Source organism: Oncorhynchus mykiss, chromosome 28, assembly GCF_057628025.1.
Source record: "Oncorhynchus mykiss isolate SJ-2025 chromosome 28, ASM5762802v1, whole genome shotgun sequence".
NCBI lineage: Eukaryota > Metazoa > Chordata > Actinopteri > Salmoniformes > Salmonidae > Oncorhynchus > Oncorhynchus mykiss.
Window position 1 is genome coordinate 31,160,937 of NC_143049.1, and position 19,692 is coordinate 31,180,628.

The 19,692-nt window shown below is 42.7% G+C and overlaps 1 protein-coding gene across 8 annotated transcripts in view; it reads left to right on the forward strand.

The window, feature by feature from the left end:
- The window catches only part of LOC110508911 (CREB-regulated transcription coactivator 1), a 59,118-nt gene that overhangs the window by 33,770 nt on the left and 5,656 nt on the right, over window positions 1–19,692 (forward strand). The window contains exons 3-12 of one of the 8 annotated variants that reach the window (XM_090225034.1): window positions 3,021–3,149; window positions 3,724–3,785; window positions 4,686–4,774; window positions 11,408–11,493; window positions 13,584–13,618; window positions 14,178–14,389; window positions 14,603–14,724; window positions 15,057–15,242; window positions 16,951–17,055; window positions 18,578–18,661. In XM_090225034.1, the coding sequence (XP_090081160.1) occupies window positions 3,021–3,149; window positions 3,724–3,785; window positions 4,686–4,774; window positions 11,408–11,493; window positions 13,584–13,618; window positions 14,178–14,389; window positions 14,603–14,724; window positions 15,057–15,242; window positions 16,951–17,055; window positions 18,578–18,661 (1,110 nt within the window). The remainder of the gene's footprint in view (window positions 1–3,020; window positions 3,150–3,723; window positions 3,786–4,685; window positions 4,775–11,407; window positions 11,494–13,583; window positions 13,619–14,177; window positions 14,390–14,602; window positions 14,725–15,056; window positions 15,243–16,950; window positions 17,056–18,577; window positions 18,662–19,692) is intronic. The other 7 variants (XM_090225036.1, XM_090225035.1, XM_090225037.1 and 4 more) reach the window with 7 other exon arrangements.

Sequence of the window (19,692 nt, forward strand, 5' to 3'; positions counted from 1 at the left end):
ACTCCAATACCTTGACTTTGTTGTCCTTAAGCCATTTTGCCACAACTTTGGAAGTATGCTTGTGGTCATTGTCCATTTGGAAGACCCAGCCTAGTGGTTAGAGCGTTGGACTAGTAACCGAAAGGTTGCAAGTTTGAATCCCCGAACAAGGTACAAATCTGTCGTTCTGCCCCTGAACAAGGCAGTTAACCCACTGTTCCTAGGCTTACCTAGTTAAATAAAGGTAAAATAAAAAAAATTAAAATGTGACCAAGCTTTAACTTCCTGACTGAGGTCTTGAGATGTTGCTTCAATACAGTGCCTTGCGAAAGTATTCGGCCCCCTTGAACTTTGCGACCTTTTGCCACATTTCAGGCTTCAAACATAAAGATATAAAACTGTATTTTTTTGTGAAGAATCAACAACAAGTGGGACACAATCATGAAGTGGAACGACATTTATTGGATATTTCAAACTTTTTTAACAAATCAAAAACTGAAAAATTGGGCGTGCAAAATTATTCAGCCCCTTTACTTTCAGTGCAGCAAACTCTCTCCAGAAGTTCAGTCAGGATCTCTGAATGATCCAATGTTGACCTAAATGACTAATGATGATAAATACAATCCACCTGTGTGTAATCAAGTCTCCGTATAAATGCACCTGCACTGTGATAGTCTCAGAGGTCCGTTAAAAGCGCAGAGAGCATCATGAAGAACAAGGAACACACCAGGCAGGTCCGAGATACTGTTGTGAAGAAGTTTAAAGCCGGATTTGGATACAAAAAGATTTCCCAAGCTTTAAACATTCCAAGGAGCACTGTGCAAGCGATAATATTGAAATGGAAGGAGTATCAGACCACTGCAAATCTACCAAGACCTGGCCGTCCCTCTAAACTTTCAGCTCATACAAGGAGAAGACTGATCAGAGATGCAGCCAAGAGGCCCATGATCACTCTGGATGAACTGCAGAGATCTACAGCTGAGGTGGGAGACTCTGTCCATAGGACAACAATCAGTCGTATATTGCACAAAGCTGGCCTTTATGGAAGAGTGGCAAGAAGAAAGCCATTTCTTAAAGATATCCATAAGAAGTGTTGTTTAAAGTTTGCCACAAGCCACCTGGGAGACACACCAAACATGTGGAAGAAGGTGCTCTGGTCAGATGAAACCAAAATTGAACTTTTTGGCAACAATGCAAAACGTTATGTTTGGCATAAAAGCAACACAGCTCATCACCCTAAACACACCATCCCCACTGTCAAACATGGTGGTGGCAGCATCATGGTTTGGGCCTGCTTTTCTTCAGCAGGGACAGGGAAGATGGTTAAAATTGATGGGAAGATGGATGGAGCCAAATACAGGACCATTCTGGAAGAAAACCTGATGGAGTCTGCAAAAGACCTGAGACTGGGACTGAGATTTGTCTTCCAACAAGACAATGATGCAAAACATAAAGCAAAATCTACAATGGAATGGTTCAAAAATAAACATATCCAGGTGTTAGAATGGCCAAGTCAAAGTCCAGACCTGAATCCAATCGAGAATCTGTGGAAAGAACTGAAAACTGCTGTTCACAAATGCTCTCCATCCAACCTCACTGAGCTCGAGCTGTTTTGCAAGGAGGAATGGGAAAAAATGTCAGTCTCTCGATGTGCAAAACTGATAGAGACATACCCCAAGCGACTTACAGCTGTAATCGCAGCAAAAGGTGGCGCTACAAAGTATTAACTTAAGGGGGCTGAATAATTTTGCACGCCCAATTTTTCGGTTTTTGATTTGTTAAAAAAGTTTGAAATATCCAATGTCGTTCCACTTCATGATTGTGTCCCACTTGTTGTTGATTCTTCACAAAAAAATACAGTTTTATATCTTTATGTTTGAAGCCTGAAATGTGGCAAAGGGTCGCAAAGTTCAAGGGGGCCGAATACTTTCGCAAGGCACTGTATATCCACATAATTTTCCTCCCTCGTGGTGCCATATATTTTGCGACGTGCACCAGTCCCTCCTACAGCAAAGCACCCCCACAACATGTTGCTGCCACCCCCGTCTTTCACGGTTGGGATGGTGTTCTTCGGCTTGCAAGCCTCCCCCTTTTTTCTCCAAACATAACGATGGTCATTATGGCCAAACAGTTCTATTTTTGTTTCATCAGACCAGAGGACATTTCTCCAAAAAGTACAATCTTTGTCCCCATGCGCAATTGCAAACAGTAGTCTGACTTTTTTAAAGGCGGTTTTGGAGCAGTGGCTTCTTCCTTGCTGAACGGCCTTTCAGGTTATATTGATGTAGGACTTGTTTTACATTGGATACAGATACTTTTGTACCTGTTTCCTCCAGCATCTTCACAAGGTCCTTTGCTGTTGTTCTGGGATTGATTTTCACTTTTTGCACCAAAGTACATTCGTCTCTAGGAGACAGAATGTGTCTCCTTCCTCAGCGGTTTGACGGCTGCGTGGTCCCATGGTGTTTATGCTTGCATACTATTGTTTGTACAGATGAACATGGTACCTTCAGGCGTTTGGAAATTGCTGCCAAGGATGAACCAGACTTGTGGAGGTCTACAATTGTTTTTCTGAGGTCTTGACTGATTTCTTTTGATTTTCCAATGATGTCAAGCAAAGAGGTACTGAGTTTGAAGGTAGGCCTTGAAATACATCCACAGGTACACCTCCAATTGACTCAAATTATGTCAATTAGCCTATCAGAAGCTTCTAAAGCCATGACATCATTTTCTGGAATTTTTCAAGCTGTCTAAAGGCACAGTCAACTTAGTGTATGTAAACTTCTGACCCACTGGAATTGTGATACAGTGAATTAATTATAAGTGAAATATTCTGTCTGTAAATAATTGTTGGAAAAATGACTTGTGTAATCACAAAGTAGATGTCCTAACCGACTTGCCAAAACTCTAGTTTTTTAACAAGAAATTTGTGGAGTGGTTGAAAAACGAGTTTTAATGACTCCAACCTAAGTGTAGGTAAACTTCCGACTTCAACTGTATCTATGTAGCTTGTGACTGGTTTGTTTTGTTGGGGTCTGCAGACTCCCTTTCAAGGTTCAGGTGACACCAGCAGGACAACACGGCATCATGGATTGGTTGACAGAGTTTACCGGGACAGAAACCGCATCACATCCCCACACGGAAGGCCCCTCGACAAACATGGACGCCAAATATCCTTTACTGTCCATTTACGTGACTGTATTTTTATTACACTTAATTTTACAGTCTCTTATGCAACGGAAATTTGATTACGAATGACATGGTAATATGGTAATTACACTAATAATATAGTAATTATATGGTAATTACACTAATAATATAGTAATTATATGTAATTACACTAATAATATAGTAATTATATGGTAATTACACTAATAATATAGTAATTATATGTAATTACACTAATAATATAGTAATTATATGGTAATTACACTAATAATATAGTAATTATATGTAATTACACTCATAATATAGTAATTATATGGTAATTACACTAATAATATATTAATTATATGGTAATTACACTAATAATATAGTAATTATATGTAATTACACTAATAATATAGTAATTATATGGTAATTACCTATTCATTTTATTTATTGAAGCAAGTTCCACTTTGTAACATCTTTAACCAATGTACTTCAATAGCATAGACTGTACTCTATGGCGCCATGGTGTTTTACATCGTTGACTTCAGTTGTGCGATGCTACAGATTTGTATTGCCCTTAACCAGGGGTCTCACATTGATAGCTGTCCGTATGGCTCGGTGTATCTGTCACCCCCACCCGACACCAGCTGGAGGAGGTAAGATAATCCAACTATGTTGTGGCATGTGATACTGTTTTGATTTCTTTGTGAAATGTCCCTTGACTTTTCACAACTGATACATTTAGTCACTCCTAACAACAAACTAGGTGGTGTATGTCTCTTTCTCTGTGCTATAGGACAGACTAGGTGGTGTAAGTCTCTTTCCCTGTGCTATAGGACAGACTAGGTGGTGTAAGTCTCTTTCCCTGTGCTATAGGACAGACTAGGTGGTGTAAGTCTCTTTCCCTGTGCTATAGGACAAACTAGGTGGTGTATGTCTCTTTCCCTGTGCTATAGGACAGACTATGTGGTGTAAGTCTCTTTCCCTGTGCTATAGGACAGACTAGGTGGTGTATGTCTCTTTCCCTGTGCTATAGGACAGACTAGGTGGTGTAAGTCTCTTTCCCTGTGCTATAGGACAAACTAGGTGGTGTATGTCTCTTTCCCTGTGCTATAGGACAAACTATGTGGTGTATGTATCTTTCCCTGTGCTATAGGACAGACTAGGTGGTGTAAGTCTCTTTCCCTGTGCTATAGGACAAACTAGGTGGTGTATGTCTCTTTCCCTGTGCTATAGGACAAACTAGGTGGTGTAAGTCTCTTTCCCTGTGCTATAGGACAGACTAGGTGGTGTAAGTCTCTTTCCCTGTGCTATAGGACAGACTATGTGGTGTATGTCTCTTTCCCTGTGCTATAGGACAGACTATGTGATGTAAGTCTCTTTCCCTGTGCTATAGGACAGACTATGTGGTGTATGTATCTTTCCCTGTGCTATAGGACAAACTAGGTGGTGTAAGTCTCTTTCCCTGTGCTATAGGACAGACTATGTGGTGTATGTATCTTTCCCTGTGCTATAGGACAAACTAGGTGGTGTATGTCTCTTTCCCTGTGCTATAGGACAAACTCGGACTCTGCATTGCATCAGAGCACTTTGAACCCACAGGATATTTTTGCAGGAGGCTCACAGGACTTGCAGCTTAAACGAGGTGCGTCGGAATTGAACTTGATATACTTTATATGAGTTTTATAAACTGAACAAAAATATAAAACGCAACATGCAACAATTTCAAATATTTTACTGAGTTCGTGGAAGGAAATCAGTCGATTCAAATAAATTAAATCAAATCAAATCAAATTTTATTTGTCACATACACATGGTTAGCAGATGTTAATGCGAGTGTAGCGAAATGCTTGTGCTTCTAGTTCCGACAATGCAGTAATAACCAACAAGTAATCTAGCTAACAATTCCAAAACTACTACCTTATAGACACAAGTGTAAGGGGATAAAGAATATGTACATAAAGATATATGAATGAGTGATGGTACAGAGCGGCATAGGCAAGATACAGTAGATGGTATTGAGTACAGTATATACATATGAGATGAGTATGTAAACAAAGTGGCATAGTTAAAGTGGCTAGTGATACATGTATTACATAAAGATGCAGTAGATGATATAGAGTACAGTATATACGTATACATACAGTGCCTTGCGAAAGTATTCGGCCCCCTTGAACTTTGCGACCTTTTGCCACATTTCAGGCTTCAAACATAAAGATATAAAACTGTATTTTTTTGTGAAGAATCAACAACAAGTGGGACACAATCATGAAGTGGAACGACATTTATTGGATATTTCAAACTTTTTTAACAAATCAAAAACTGAAGAATTGGGTGTGCAAAATTATTCAGCCCCCTTAAGTTAATACTTTGTAGCGCCACCTTTTGCTGCGACTACAGCTGTAAGTCGCTTGGGGTATGTCTCTATCAGTTTTGCACATCGAGAGACTGAAATATTTTCCCATTCCTCCTTGCAAAACAGCTCGAGCTCAGTGAGGATGGATGGAGAGCATTTGTGAACAGCAGTTTTCAGTTCTTTCCACAGATTCTCGATTGGATTCAGGTCTGGACTTTGACTTGGCCATTCTAACACCTGAATATGTTTATTTTTGAACCATTCCATTGTAGATTTTGCTTTATGTTTTGCATCATTGTCTTGTTGGAAGACAAATCTCCGTCCCAGTCTCAGGTCTTTTGCAGACTCCATCAGGTTTTCTTCCAGAATGGTCCTGTATTTGGCTCCATCCATCTTCCCATCAATTTTAACCATCTTCCCTGTCCCTGCTGAAGAAAAGCAGGCCCAAACCATGATGCTGCCACCACCATGTTTGACAGTGGGGATGGTGTATTCAGGGTGATGAGCTGTGTTGCTTTTGCGCCAAACATAACGTTTTGCATTGTTGCCAAAAAGTTCAATTTTGGTTTCATCTGACCAGAGCACCTTCTTCCACATGTTTGGTGTGTCTCCCCGGTGGCTTGTGGCAAACTTTAAACAACACTTTTATGGATATCTTTAAGATATGTCTTTCTTCTTGCCACTCTTCCATAAAGGCCAGATTTGTGCAATATACAACTGATTGTTGTCCTATGGACAGAGTCTCCCACCTCAGCTGTAAATCTCTGCAGTTCATCCAGAGTGATCATGGGCCTCTTGGCTGCATCTCTGATCAGTCTTCTCCTTGTATGAGCTGAAAGTTTAGAGGGACGGCCAGGTCTTGGTAGATTTGCAGTGGTCTGATACTCCTTCCATTTCAATATTATCGCTTGCACAGTGCTCCTTGGGATGTTTAAAGCTTGGGAAATCTTTTTGTATCCAAATCCGGCTTTAAACTTCTTCACAACAGTATCTCGGACCTGCCTGGTGTGTTCCTTGTTCTTCATGATGCTCTCTGCGCTTTTGACGGACCTCTGAGACCATCACAGTGCAGGTGCATTTATACGGAGACTTGATTACACACAGGTGGATTGTATTTATCATCATTAGTCATTTAGGTCAACATTGGATCATTCAGAGATCCTGACTGAACTTCTGGAGAGAGTTTGCTGCACTGAAAGTAAAGGGGCTGAATAATTTTGTTAAAAAAGTTTGAAATATCCAATAAATGTCGTTCCACTTCATGATTGTGTCCCACTTGTTGTTGATTCTTCACAAAAAATACAGTTTTATATCTTTATGTTTGAAGCCTGAAATGTGGCAAAAGGTCGCAAAGTTCAAGGGGGCCGAAAACTTTCGCAAGGCACTGTATGAGATGAATAATGTAGGGTATGTAAACATTATATTAGGTAGCATTGTTTAAAGTGGCTGGTGATATATTTTACATCATTTCCCATCAATTCCCATTATTAAAGTGACTGGAGTTGAGTCAGTGTGTTGGCAGCAGCCACTCAATGTTAGTGGTGGCTGTTTAACAGTCTGATGGCCTTGAGATAGAAGCTGTTTTTCAGTCTCTCGGTCCCAGCTTTGATGCACCTGTACTGACCTCGCCTTCTGGATGATAGCGGGGTGAACAGGCAGTGGCTCGGGTGGTTGTTGTCCTTGATGATCTTTATGGCCTTCCTGTGACATCGGGTGGTGTAGGTGTCCTGGAGGGCAGGTAGTTTGCCCCCGGTGATGCGTTGTGCAGACCTCACTACCCTCTGGAGAGCCTTACGGTTGTGGGCGGAGCAGTTGCCGTACCAGGCGGTGATACAGCCCGACAGGATGCTCTCGATTGTGCATCTGTAGAAGTTTGTGAGTGCTTTTGGTGACAAGCCGAATTTCTTCAGCCTCCTGAGGTTGAAGAGGCGCTGCTGCGCCTTCTTCACAATGCTGTCTGTGTGGGTGGACCAATTCAATTTGTCTGTGATGTGTACGCCGAGGAACTTAAAACTTACTACCCTCTCCACTACTGTTCCATCGATGTGGATAGGGGGGTGTTCCCTCTGCTGTTTCCTGAAGTCCACAATCATCTCCTTAGTTTTGTTGACGTTGAGTGTGAGGTTATTTTCCTGACACCACACTCCGAGGGCCCTCACCTCCTCCCTGTAGGCCGTCTCGTCGTTGTTGGTAATCAAGCCTACCACTGTTGTGTCGTCCGCAAACTTGATGATTGAGTTGGAGGCGTGCGTGGCCACGCAGTCGTGGGTGAACAGGGAGTACAGGAGAGGGCTCAGAACGCACCCTTGTGGGGCCCCAGTGTTGAGGATCAACGGGGTGGAGATGTTGTTGCCTACCCTCACCACCTGGGGGCGGCCCGTCAGGAAGTTCAGTACCCAGTTGCACAGGGCGGGGTCGAGACCCAGGGTCTCGAGCTTGATGACGAGCTTGGAGGGCACTATTGTGTTAAATGCCGAGCTGTAGTCGATGAACAGCATTCTCACATAGGTATTCCTCTTGTCCAGATGGGTTAGGGCCGTGTGCAGTGTGGTTGAGATTGCATCGTCTGTGGACCTATTTGGGCGGTAAGCAAATTGGAGTGGGTCTAGGGTGTCAGGTAGGGTGGAGGTGATATGGTCCTTGACTAGTCTCTCAAAGCACTTCATGATGACGGAAGTGAGTGCTACGGGGCGGTAGTCGTTTAGCTCAGTTACCTTAGCTTTCTTGGGAACAGGAACAATGGTGGCCCTCTTGAAGCATGTGGGAACAACAGACTGGGATAGGGATTGATTGAATATGTCCGTAAACACACCAGCCAGCTGGTCTGCGCATGCTCTGAGGGCGTGGCTGGGGATGCCGTCTGGGCCTGCAGCCTTGCGAGGGTTGACACGTTTAAATGTTTTCCTCACGTCGGCTGCAGTGAAGGAGAGTCCACATGTTTTGGTTGCGGGCCGTGTCAGTGGCACTGTATTGTCCTCAAAGCGGGCAAAAAAGTTATTTAGTCTGCCTGGGAGCAAAACATCCTGGTCCGTGACGGGGCTGGTTTTCATTTTGTAATCCGAGATTGACTGTAGACCCTGACACATACCTCTTGTGTCTGAGCCGTTGAATTGATATTCTACTTTGTCTCTATACTGACGCTTAGCTTGTTTGATTGCCTTGCGGAGGGAATAGCTACACTGTTTGTATTTGGTCATGTTTCCGGTCACCTTGCCCTGATTAAAAGCAGTGGTTCGCGCTTTCAGTTTCATGCGAATGCTGCCATCAATCCACGGTTTCTGGTTTGGGAATGTTTTAATCGTTGCTATGGGAACGACATCTTCAACGCACGTTCTAATGAACTCGCTCACCGAATCAGCGTATTCGTCAATGTTGTTGTCTGACGCAATACAAAACATATCCCAGTCCACGTGATGGAAGCAGTCTTGGTTTTTCCAGCCCTGGTTGCACAATCGATATGCTGATACAATTTAGGGAGTCTTGTTTTCAGATTAGCCTTGTTAAAATCCCCAGCTACAATGAATGCAGCCTCCGGATATATGGATTCCAGTTTGCAAAGAGTCAAAGTTCGTTCAGAGCCATCGATGTGTCTGCTTGGGGGGGAATATATACGGCTGTGATTATAATCGAAGAGAATTCCCTTGGTAGATAATGCGGTCAACATTTGATTGTGAGGAATTCTAAATCAGGTGAACAGAAGGACTTGAGTTCCTGTATGTTGTTGTGGCCAGACCACGTCTCGTTAAGCATGAAGCATACGCCCCCGCCCCTGTTCTTACCAGAAAGATGTTTGTTTCTGTCGGCGCGATGCGTGGAGAAACCAGCTGGCTGCACCGACTCCGATAGCGTCTCTCCAGTGAGCCATGTTTCTGTGAAGCAAAGAACGTTACAGTCTCTGATGTCCCTCTGGAATGCTACCCTTGCTCGGATTTCATCAACCTTGTTGTCAAGAGACTGGACATTGGCGAGAAGAATGCTAGGGAGTGGTGCACGATGTGCCCGTCTCCGGAGTCTGACCAGAAGACCGCTTCGTTTCCCCCTTTTACGAAGTCGTTTTTTTGGGTCGCCGGCTGGGATCCATTCCGTTGTCCTGGGTGAAAGGCAGAACACAGGATCCGCTTCGCGAAAGTCATATTCTTGGTCGTACTGATGGTGAGTTGACGCTGCTCTTATATTCAGTAGTTCTTCTCAACTGTATGTAATGAAACCTAAGATGACCTGGGGTACCAATGTAAGAAATAACACGTAAAAAAACAAAAAACTGCATAGTTTCCTAGGAACGCGAGGCGAGGCGGCCATCTCTGTCGGCGCCGGAAGCCCTAATCTATGGATTTCACATGACTGGGAATACAAATATGCATCCGTTGGTCACAGATACCTTTAAAAAATAAAGTAGGTGCTTGGATCAGAAAACCAGTTGGTATCTGGTGTGACCACCATTTGCCTTATGCAGTGTGACATCTCCTTCACATATAATTGATCAGGCTGTTGATTGTGGCCTGTGGAATGTTGTCCCACTCCTCTTCAATGGCTGTGCGAAGTTGCTGGATATTAGCGGGAACCGGAACATGTCGATCAAGGGCATCCCAAACATACTCAATCAGTGACATGTCTAGTGAGTGTGCAGGCCATGGAAGATCTGGGACTTTTTTTAGCTTCCAGGAATTGTGTACAGATCCTTGCGACATGGGGCCGTGCATTATCATGCTGAAACATGAGGTGATGGCGGTGGATGATTGGCACGACAATGGGCCTCAGGATCTCATCACGGTATCTCTGTGCATTCAAATTGCCATCATTAAAATGCAATTGTGTTCGTTGTCTGTAGTTTATGCCAGCCCATACCATGACCCCACCGCCACCATGGGGCGCTCTGTTCACAATGTTGACATCAGCAAACCGCTTGCCCACACAACGCCATACATGAGGTCTGCAGATGTGAGGCCTGTTGGACGTACTGCCAAACTCTCTAAGAAATGAACATTCAATTCTCAGGCAACAGCTCTGGTGGACATTCCTGCAGTCAGCATGCCAATTGCACACTCCTTCAAAACTTGAGACACCTGTGGCATTGTGTGACAAAACTGCACATTTTTTAGTGGCCTTTTATTGTCCCCAGAACAAGATGCACCTGTGTAATTATCATGCTGTTTAATCAGCTCATTGATATGCCTAAAGACAGATCTGTCAGGAGGATGGATTATCTTAGCAAAGGAGAAATGCTCACTAACAGGGATGTAAACAAATTTGTGCACCACATTTTTGAGAAATAAGCTTTCTGTGCGTATGGAACATTTCTGGGATCTTTTATTTCAGCTCATGAAAGATTGGACCAACACTGTACATGTTGCCTTTGTAGTTTTGTTCAGTGTAACATTACCATTAGTTCATCATTAGATTTGGGTCTTCTTTCTGGTCAGGTGGTTAACAAAAACTCTTGGCCCTACAATGCCCCATTGCTCTGTTTCCAGTTTGTAGGTTTAATAATGATTTTTTAATCCAGCGCAAATTTAATTAACTCTGTCATTATGAGGAAGGTGATATACAATGTATTGATGTTGAAATATTTCTTCATGGCTTTGCCGGCTACCTTTTATTGTACTATTGAATACTTCAGCCTTTGTCTTTAAAGGCTGTAGACATTACTCATAGGATGAATATGAATATCCAAGTGATTCTCAATGTGACATACTAATGGCTGTCTGACGCGTATTCCTTTTATTGAGAAATTCGTTTGAAAAATAATATCAAATTCCTTCATGTATTGATTTAATTTTCCTTTCACTGTTATGGCAAGATGAAAAATAAGGGTATTTCAATATGTATTTTTTTGGTTTTTTTTAATTCTAGATAATTAGATGAATTAAACTCCCTCTCATTTTCTCTCTCTTTCTCCCTCTCGTCCTTTCTTTTCCTCTCCAGTGCTTCTGCTTCATGTACCAGGGCCAGAAGACACAGAATCAGATATGGACAAAGACGAACAAAAACAGAACTGGGATGGCAAAAAGGTAAAGTGCACTCAGATCTGGTGATATATCTTAACTCCATTGTTCTACAGCTCTGAGTTCTACTGTATTGTTCTACAGCTCTGAGTTCTATTGTATTGTTCTACATCTCTGAGTTCTATTGTATTGTTCTACAGCTCTGAGTTCTATTGTATTGTTCTACAGCTCTGAGTTCTATTGTATTGTTCTACAGCTCTGAGTTCTATTGTATTGTTCTACAGCTCTGAGTTCTATTGTATTGTTCTACAGCTCTGAGTTCTATTGTATTGTTCTACATCTCTGAGTTCTATTGTTTTGTTATACAGCTCAGGGTTCTATTGTATTGTTATACCGCTCTGGGTTCTATTGTATTGTTATACAGCTCAGGGTTCTATTGTATTGTTATACAGCTCAGGGTTCTATTGTATTGTTATACAGTTCAGGGTTCTATTGTATTGTTATACAGCTCAGGGTTCTATTGTATTGTTATACAGTTCAGGGTTATATTGTATTGTTATACAGCTCAGGGTTCTATTGTATTGTTATACAGCTCAGGGTTCTATTGTATTGTTATACAGTTCAGGGTTCTATTGTATTGTTATACAGCTCAGGGTTCTATTGTATTGTTATACAGTTCAGGGTTCTGTTGTATTGTTATACAGCTCAGGGTTCTATTGTATTGTTATACAGCTCAGGGTTCTATTGTATTGTTATACAGCTCAGGGTTCTATTGTATTGTTATACAGCTCAGGGTTCTATTGTATTGTTATACAGCTCAGGGTTCTATTGTATTGTTATACAGCTCAGGGTTCTATTGTATTGTTATACAGTTCAGGGTTCTATTGTATTGTTATACAGCACTGAGTTATATTGTATTGTTATACAGCACTGAGTTATATTGTATTGTTATACAGCCCTGGATTATATTGTATTGTTATACCGCACTGGATTCTATTGTATTGTTATACAGCACTGAGTTATATTGTATTGTTATACAGCCCTGGATTCTATTGTATTGTTATACAGCACTGGATTATATTGTATTGTTATACAGCACTGAGTTATATTGTATTGTTATACAGCCCTGGATTATATTGTATTGTTATACCGCACTGGATTCTATTGTATTGTTATACAGCACTGAGTTATATTGTATTGTTATACAGCCCTGGATTCTATTGTATTGTTATACAGCACTGGATTCTATTGTATTGTTATACAGCTCAGGGTTCTATTGTATTGTTATACAGCACTGGATTATATTGTATTGTTATACAGTTTAGGGTTCTATTGTATTGTTATACAGCACTGGATTCTATTGTATTGTTATACAGCACTGGATTCTATTGTATTGTTATACAGCACTGGATTATATTGTATTGTTATACAGCACTTGATTCTATTGTATTGTTATACAGTTTAGGGTTCTATTGTATTGTTATACCGCACTGGATTATATTGTATTGTTATACAGCCCTGGATTATATTGTATTGTTATACCGCACTGGATTATATTGCATTGTTATACAGCACTGGATTCTATTGTATTGTTATACAGTTTAGGGTTCTATTGTATTGTTATACAGCACTGGATTATATTGTATTGTTATACAGCACTGGATTATATTGTATTGTTATACCGCACTGGATTATATTGTATTGTTATACAGCACTGGATTCTATTGTATTGTTATACAGTTTAGGGTTCTATTGTATTGTTATACAGCACTGGATTCTATTGTATTGTTATACAGCACTGGATTATATTGTATTGTTATACAGCACTGGATTATATTGTATTGTTATACAGCTCAGGGTTCTATTGTATTGTTATACAGCTCAGGGTTCTATTGTATTGTTATACAGCTTAGGGTTCTATTGTATTGTTATACAGCACTGGATTATATTGTATTGTTATACAGCACTGGATTATATTGTATTGTTATACAGCACTGGATTATATTGTATTGTTATACAGTTTAGGGTTCTATTGTATTGTTATACAGCTCAGGGTTCTATTGTATTGTTATACAGCTCAGGGTTCTATTGTATTGTTATACAGCTCTGAGTTCTATTGTATTGTTACTGAGTTGTCATTTTTATTTTGCCCTCAGAATGTCTCATCAAGGTCCAAGGTCCCAGGAATCAAGTGAGTACTTCCACAGACTAAAATCGAACCATCCTGACTTCAGTATAGCTTTGTGAAAGGCTGATTACGACAGCCCACGACAGTTTGCAGTTTAGTGATGATTATATTTTTTTCCAACTGATGTTTTGGGACATCATTGACATACTTCAAGAAGTGTTGTGGAGCCAGTGAGTTCTGGCTGTCTAGGATGTTATTGTTACTGTTATTTTGAGAATGTGAACAGGGTCCCTTGCAGAAATGTTAGTACTGGGCTTATTAGAAAACAATTGGAGGCAATTTCCCTTCATTTCCTTTGGGGTCATGTTGAAAACATGAAGAGAAGTGTATATCTGGAAAACATTTGCTGGTAACGCTTTATGCACAACTTCCTGTCCAGCTCGAAGGACCATGTGAAAACCCACAGTGGAAATATTGCTGAAGTCGGGGAGGGGGGTATTCTCATTTATCTTTCTATGTTATTTTACATACACTGCAGCAGCCTGTGAAATCTGCTGACTGTGCATATAATACCGCTACTGTCATTATGGGGATACCAATCATATGTTTTTTCTATTTTCAGCATATTCCCGTCTCCAGATCAGGAGCTGACTGTGTCACTGATGCCTTCAGCCCAAAACACGGGCGGCGGCTCCCTGCCTGATCTGACCAACATCCAGTTCCCCCCTCCGCTGCCCACACCCCTGGACCCCGAGGACTCTACCCTCAGCGCCTACAATAGCACGGGAAACCTGGCCACCAGCCACTCATACAGCTTCAGTTCCACCAGCCAAGGTGACCTCTCAGTCCTCCACCTTGCAGAACCATAGATGTATAGAGTTTGGAAACACAGTTAGAAATTCTGAATTTTCATGTTGGCACCAGAAGTTGGGAGATGATGTCACCACATGGCAAACAGTTGGCTTATATCTTATATACGTCTCTCAGTCACTAGCTTTCTATGACAGTTGGGATTTTGAAAGATATGTTTGCTGTTTTGTGTCCCAGCAGGACAGACCACAGCCCAGCAGGGCAGGCAGGACAACAACATGGTCAACCAGGACTCCCAACAGCACCAGTCCCTACAGCTCTCCCCCACCCTGTCGCCACCCCTCACCCTCGCCCAGGTAGTCAGTACCGTACTCTTCCCTTCTAGCATTGCGATTGTTACATTTCTGAATTACTTTTCTAGTATATTTACAATGATTGTACTCTGTAGTGGTTTCCCCCCCTCTTTGAATGTATTTAAAGTAAGTTGCTATGGATAATTGGAGCACCAGTCAAATGATTAGAAGGTAATATACCAGGAGCCTTCAGAGATTCTGAACATCCAAGAGTGTTTCTAAAATTGGGGATTGTACTAAGTTTAGCCATCGCTCTACTTTCGATCACATTTCTGTGGACATCATTTTCAGGTTTTCCCCACTGACTCATTTAGAACTCCTATGTCCATCTGTCTCAGGCGGAGACCATAGACACCATGACACTGGAGGCACAGTTGTCCCAGTACACGTTCTTCAGCCAGCCCTCTTCTCAACAACAACAACAGCAGCAGCAGATCACTCAAGGACTGACCAGGCTGGTCCAGCTACCCTCCCCTCTGAACACCTCTTCCAGCCAGACACAGAACTCCATGGATATGAACTCGGTAAGCTTACCTTCTCAAACCCTTCCCTCTTCAAAACTTTCCTTATCCTACACTCCTGTCCATAGGAAAAGATAGTGCTAAAACCGACTTAGTGTTCCTACACTATTTAACAAAATGTAGTTTTTCCTGTTAAGCTATCTTTGGTTTGATCTTGAAGTCAATGGGACTAGTCTTCTATAAGCAAGATGGCTCTGTGCAGACCAGTCAAGTTCTTCCACACCGATCTCGACAAACCATTTCTGTATGGACCTCGCATTGTAATGCTGAAACAGGAAACTGTTGCAAAAAAATTGGAAGCACAGAATTATCTGGAATGTCATTAAACGCTGTAACGTTAAGATTTCCCTTCACTGGAACTAAGAGGCATGGACCATGGAAAAACAGCCCCAAATCATTATTCCTCCTCCAACAAACTTTAGTTGGCACTATACATTGGGGCAGGTAGCGTTCTCCTGGCATCCACCAAACCAAGAGTCGTCCGTCGGACTGCCAGATGTTGAAGCGTGATTCATCACAGAGAACGTTTCCACTGCTCCAGAGTCCAATGGTGTCAAGTTTTACAACACTCCAGCCGATGCTTGGCATTGCGAATGGTGATCGTAGGCTTGTGTGCGGCTGCTCGGCCATGGAAACCCATTTTATGAAGCTCCCGACGAACAGTTCTTGTGCCGACATTGCTTCCAGAGGCAGGTTGGAGCTCAGTAGTGAGTGTTGCAACCGAGGACAGACGATTTTTACGCGATTACACTCTTCATCACTCGGCGGTCCCGTTCTGTGTGCTTGTGTGGCCTACCACTTCGCGGCTGAGACATTGTTGCTCCAAGATGTTTCCACTTCACAATAACCACACTTACAGTTGACCGGGGCAGCTCTAGCAGGGCAGAAATTTTACGAACTGACTTGTTGGAAAGGTGGCATGCTATGACAGTGCCACTTTGAAAGCTCTTCAGCACTTCAGTACAGGCCATTCTGCTGCCAATGCTTGTGTATTGAGATTGCATGGCTGTGTGCTCGATTTTATACACCTGTCAGTGACGGGTGTGGCTGCAATAGCCGAATCAACTATAATCAACAATATAGTGGAGCATACATTTTCAGAAAGGAGCCAGTCAGTCAGCTAACCAGTAACCCAGCCAGAAACCCAGCCAGTAACCCAGCACATCAGCCAGCCAGTAACCCAGCAGGTCAGCCAGCCAGTAACCCAGCAGGTCAGTCAGCCAGTAACCCAGCAGGTCAGCCAGCCAGAAACCCAGCAGGTCAGTCAGCCAGTCAGCCAGTAACCCAGCAGGTCAGCCAGGCAGTAACCCAGCAGGTCAGCCAGCCAGTAACCCAGCAGGTCAGTCAGTCAGTAACCCAGCAGATCAGCCAGCCAGTAACCCAGCAGGTCAGCCAGGCAGTCAGTCAGCTAGTCAGTAACCCAGCCAGTAACCCAGCAGGTCAGCCAGCCAGTAGCCCAGCAGGTCAGTCAGCCAGTAACCCAGCAGGTCAGCCAGCCAGTCAGTCAGCTAGTCAGTAACCCAGCCAGTAACCCAGCAGGTCAGCCAGTCAGTCAGTTACCCAGCAGGTCAGCCAGTCAGTCAGTTACTCAGCAGGTCAGCCAGCCAGTCAGTCAGCCAGCCAGTAACCTAGCCAGTAACCCAGCAGGTCAGCCAGCCAGTCAGACAATTTGCCAGTCAGTGAGTCTAACTAAAATATGATCCTGTATTAGGGCTCTTTCCCCCAACAGTACCGCAGTAGGGCTGGGTCTTCGGCCAATCAGTCTCCAACATCTCCAGTCTCCAATCAAGGCTTCTCACCTGGAGGCTCGCCTCAAGTAAGGGCGTGAGAGCAAAACCCACTGACTGTATACACTGTTTTTCCATCGTGGTTCTGTTTTCGTCGCCGGCTGGGCCCTTTGGCTGCCCCTTTCGGCTGCTCTTGTGCCACCAACCCCCTGCCACCCCCATCGTCGTGTCTCGCAGTGTCACTGATCCCGTTCTCCTTGCTGCTTCTCTGTGTCTGCATCCTAAGTGGCCTCGTAGCATAGGCACCAAAATGACACACGTTAGCCAGTTGGTTGAGTTAGGAAAATGTACTTGGTAGTTAACATTTAGCAACCAGAGATAGCCTTGAGTTTTAAATCCCTTTTAGCCTAGAGTTTTGAATCCCTTTTAGCCTAGAGTTTTGAATCCCTTTTAGCCTAGAGTTTTGAATCCCTTTTAGCCTAGAGTTTTGAATCCCTTGTGTATTGTGAAAAAACAAGAAGGAACAGGTTCCCTCCACAAGGCCCTATAGGCTAGATGTACGCTGTAAGTTCTATATAAGTTTATAATATAAACAAACGAATCAAACTGAACATAACATTGAACAACTAAGTCATCTCTTGTTAGAGGAATCATAAAAGCTTTCACTCAGTATCTAGGCTACTAGCTAAATGCTTCGGTTGGCTTTGCCCATCGCTTCTTTCTGTCACCTAGACGGCTCACCTACAGTGTTGTGGGTTACATGGGGTGCAACAGACAGTCCATGTGCCGTTATCATGCCCTTGCCCGCTGTTCTTTTGGCAGGGCACAGATAATGTGGTTCTGAACTGAAAGGGGCATGGCGAAGGCTGCCTTACTGAGTCTGCCTGTGAATATAATCCAATTATTTATACATTAAGGCAGATGATGAAAGCGGAAACATTTTCAGCTTTTATAAGAACATGAAATTATAACATCAAGAGGATTACTGGATGATTTGAATGTTTTTGAAATTCTAGCTTTACCCACAAAAGGGATTTCCATATGATTTCATTCTATTTCATGATTTTATTTGATCTAAGTTATTAAGAATTCTTAGTACAAGACATGCATGGTAACCAACTCCATAACAACATTGTTGGTTGTGGGTTGATGACATTTATGAAGTTCTTTTGAGTAGTATTCAGTGCATGTTAACATTGGCTGGTTGGGCACATAACAGCAACATCTGTCGAATCATCTTTAAAGGTGAGATGGGCAGGCTACTATGATGACTTAATTAATCAACTAATGGATGAGATTGAGGTTGATTGCACAGCAAATGAATTGATGGGCTTGCGAAACATGATTCCTGCTGTGTTTGTACTGTGTCATGCTTTATCTATTGTCTAGGCAGCAGTATGTTATTGTTTGTTTTCAGGATTGCAGATGTGTGCGGTGATTTTGGTGTTGCCTGAACCCAATGGTTTGATGTGAATGTCTTGTGAATTGTGACAATTCAGTTACAGTTGTGGTGTGATTGTGCTCTCTATCTGCTCTTCCTTTCCTGTGTTTTGTCCCTGTACATTACTATCATGGGATTGTTTTTAACAAGGGGATATGCTTGTGTTCTAGCACCACTCCATATTGGGTAGTGTATTTGCTGACTTCTATGACCAGCAACTCACATCCAGACAGACCAGTGCTCTCTCCCAACAGGTAAGGCTTAACATCCTACCTCAGAACTAATTATGCAAGCTAATATTAGTTACTTTTGATATGGCATTATATGCCAATATCTTAGTATCAAAGCACAGTATATTAATACAGGGTTTCCCAAACTCAGTCCTCAGGACCCCAGGGGGGGCATGTTTTGGTTTTTGCCCTAACACTACACAGCTGATTTAAATAATAAACTAATCATCAAGCTTTGATCATTTGAACAAGCTGTGTAATGATAGGGCAAAAACCAAAAGGTGCACCCTTGGGGTCCCCAGGACCAAGTTTAGGAAATGCTGGATTAATAGGTTTCCATTTTTACCCGTTGTACTGAATCTTTATATTGACCATTTGGCACCTGTTAATAGTAGAGAAATGAGCCCTTGTCATTGAGTGTTGGCTAACCTCATGTACTGTGTTGGCTAGCCTCGTACTGTGTTGGCTAGCCTCATGTACTGTGTTGGCTAGCCTCATGTACTGTGTTGGCTAGCCTCATGTACTGTGTTGGCTAGCCTCATGTACTGTGTTGGCTAACCTCATGTACTGTGTTGGCTAGCCTCGTACTGTGTTGGCTAGCCTCATGTACTGTGTTGGCTAGCCTCATGTACTGTGTTGGCTAGCATCATGTACTGTGTTGGCTAGCCTCATGTACTGTGTTGGCTAGCCTCATGTACTGTGTTGGCTAGCCTCGTGTACTGTGTTGGCTAGCCTCATGTACTGTGTTGGCTAGCCTCATGTACTGTGTTGGCTAGCCTCATGTACTGTGTTGGCTAACCTCATGTACTGTGTTGGCTAACCTCATGTACTGTGTTGGCTAACCTCATGTACTGTGTTGGCTAGCCTCATGTACTGTGTTGGCTAGCCTCATGTTCTGTGTTGGCTAACCTCATGTACTGTGTTGGCTAACCTCATGTTCTGTGTTGGCTAGCCTCATGTACTGTGTTGGCTAACCTCATGTACTGTGTTGACTAACCTCATGTTCTGTGTTGGCTAGCCTCATGTACTGTGTTGACTAACCTCATGTACGGTTT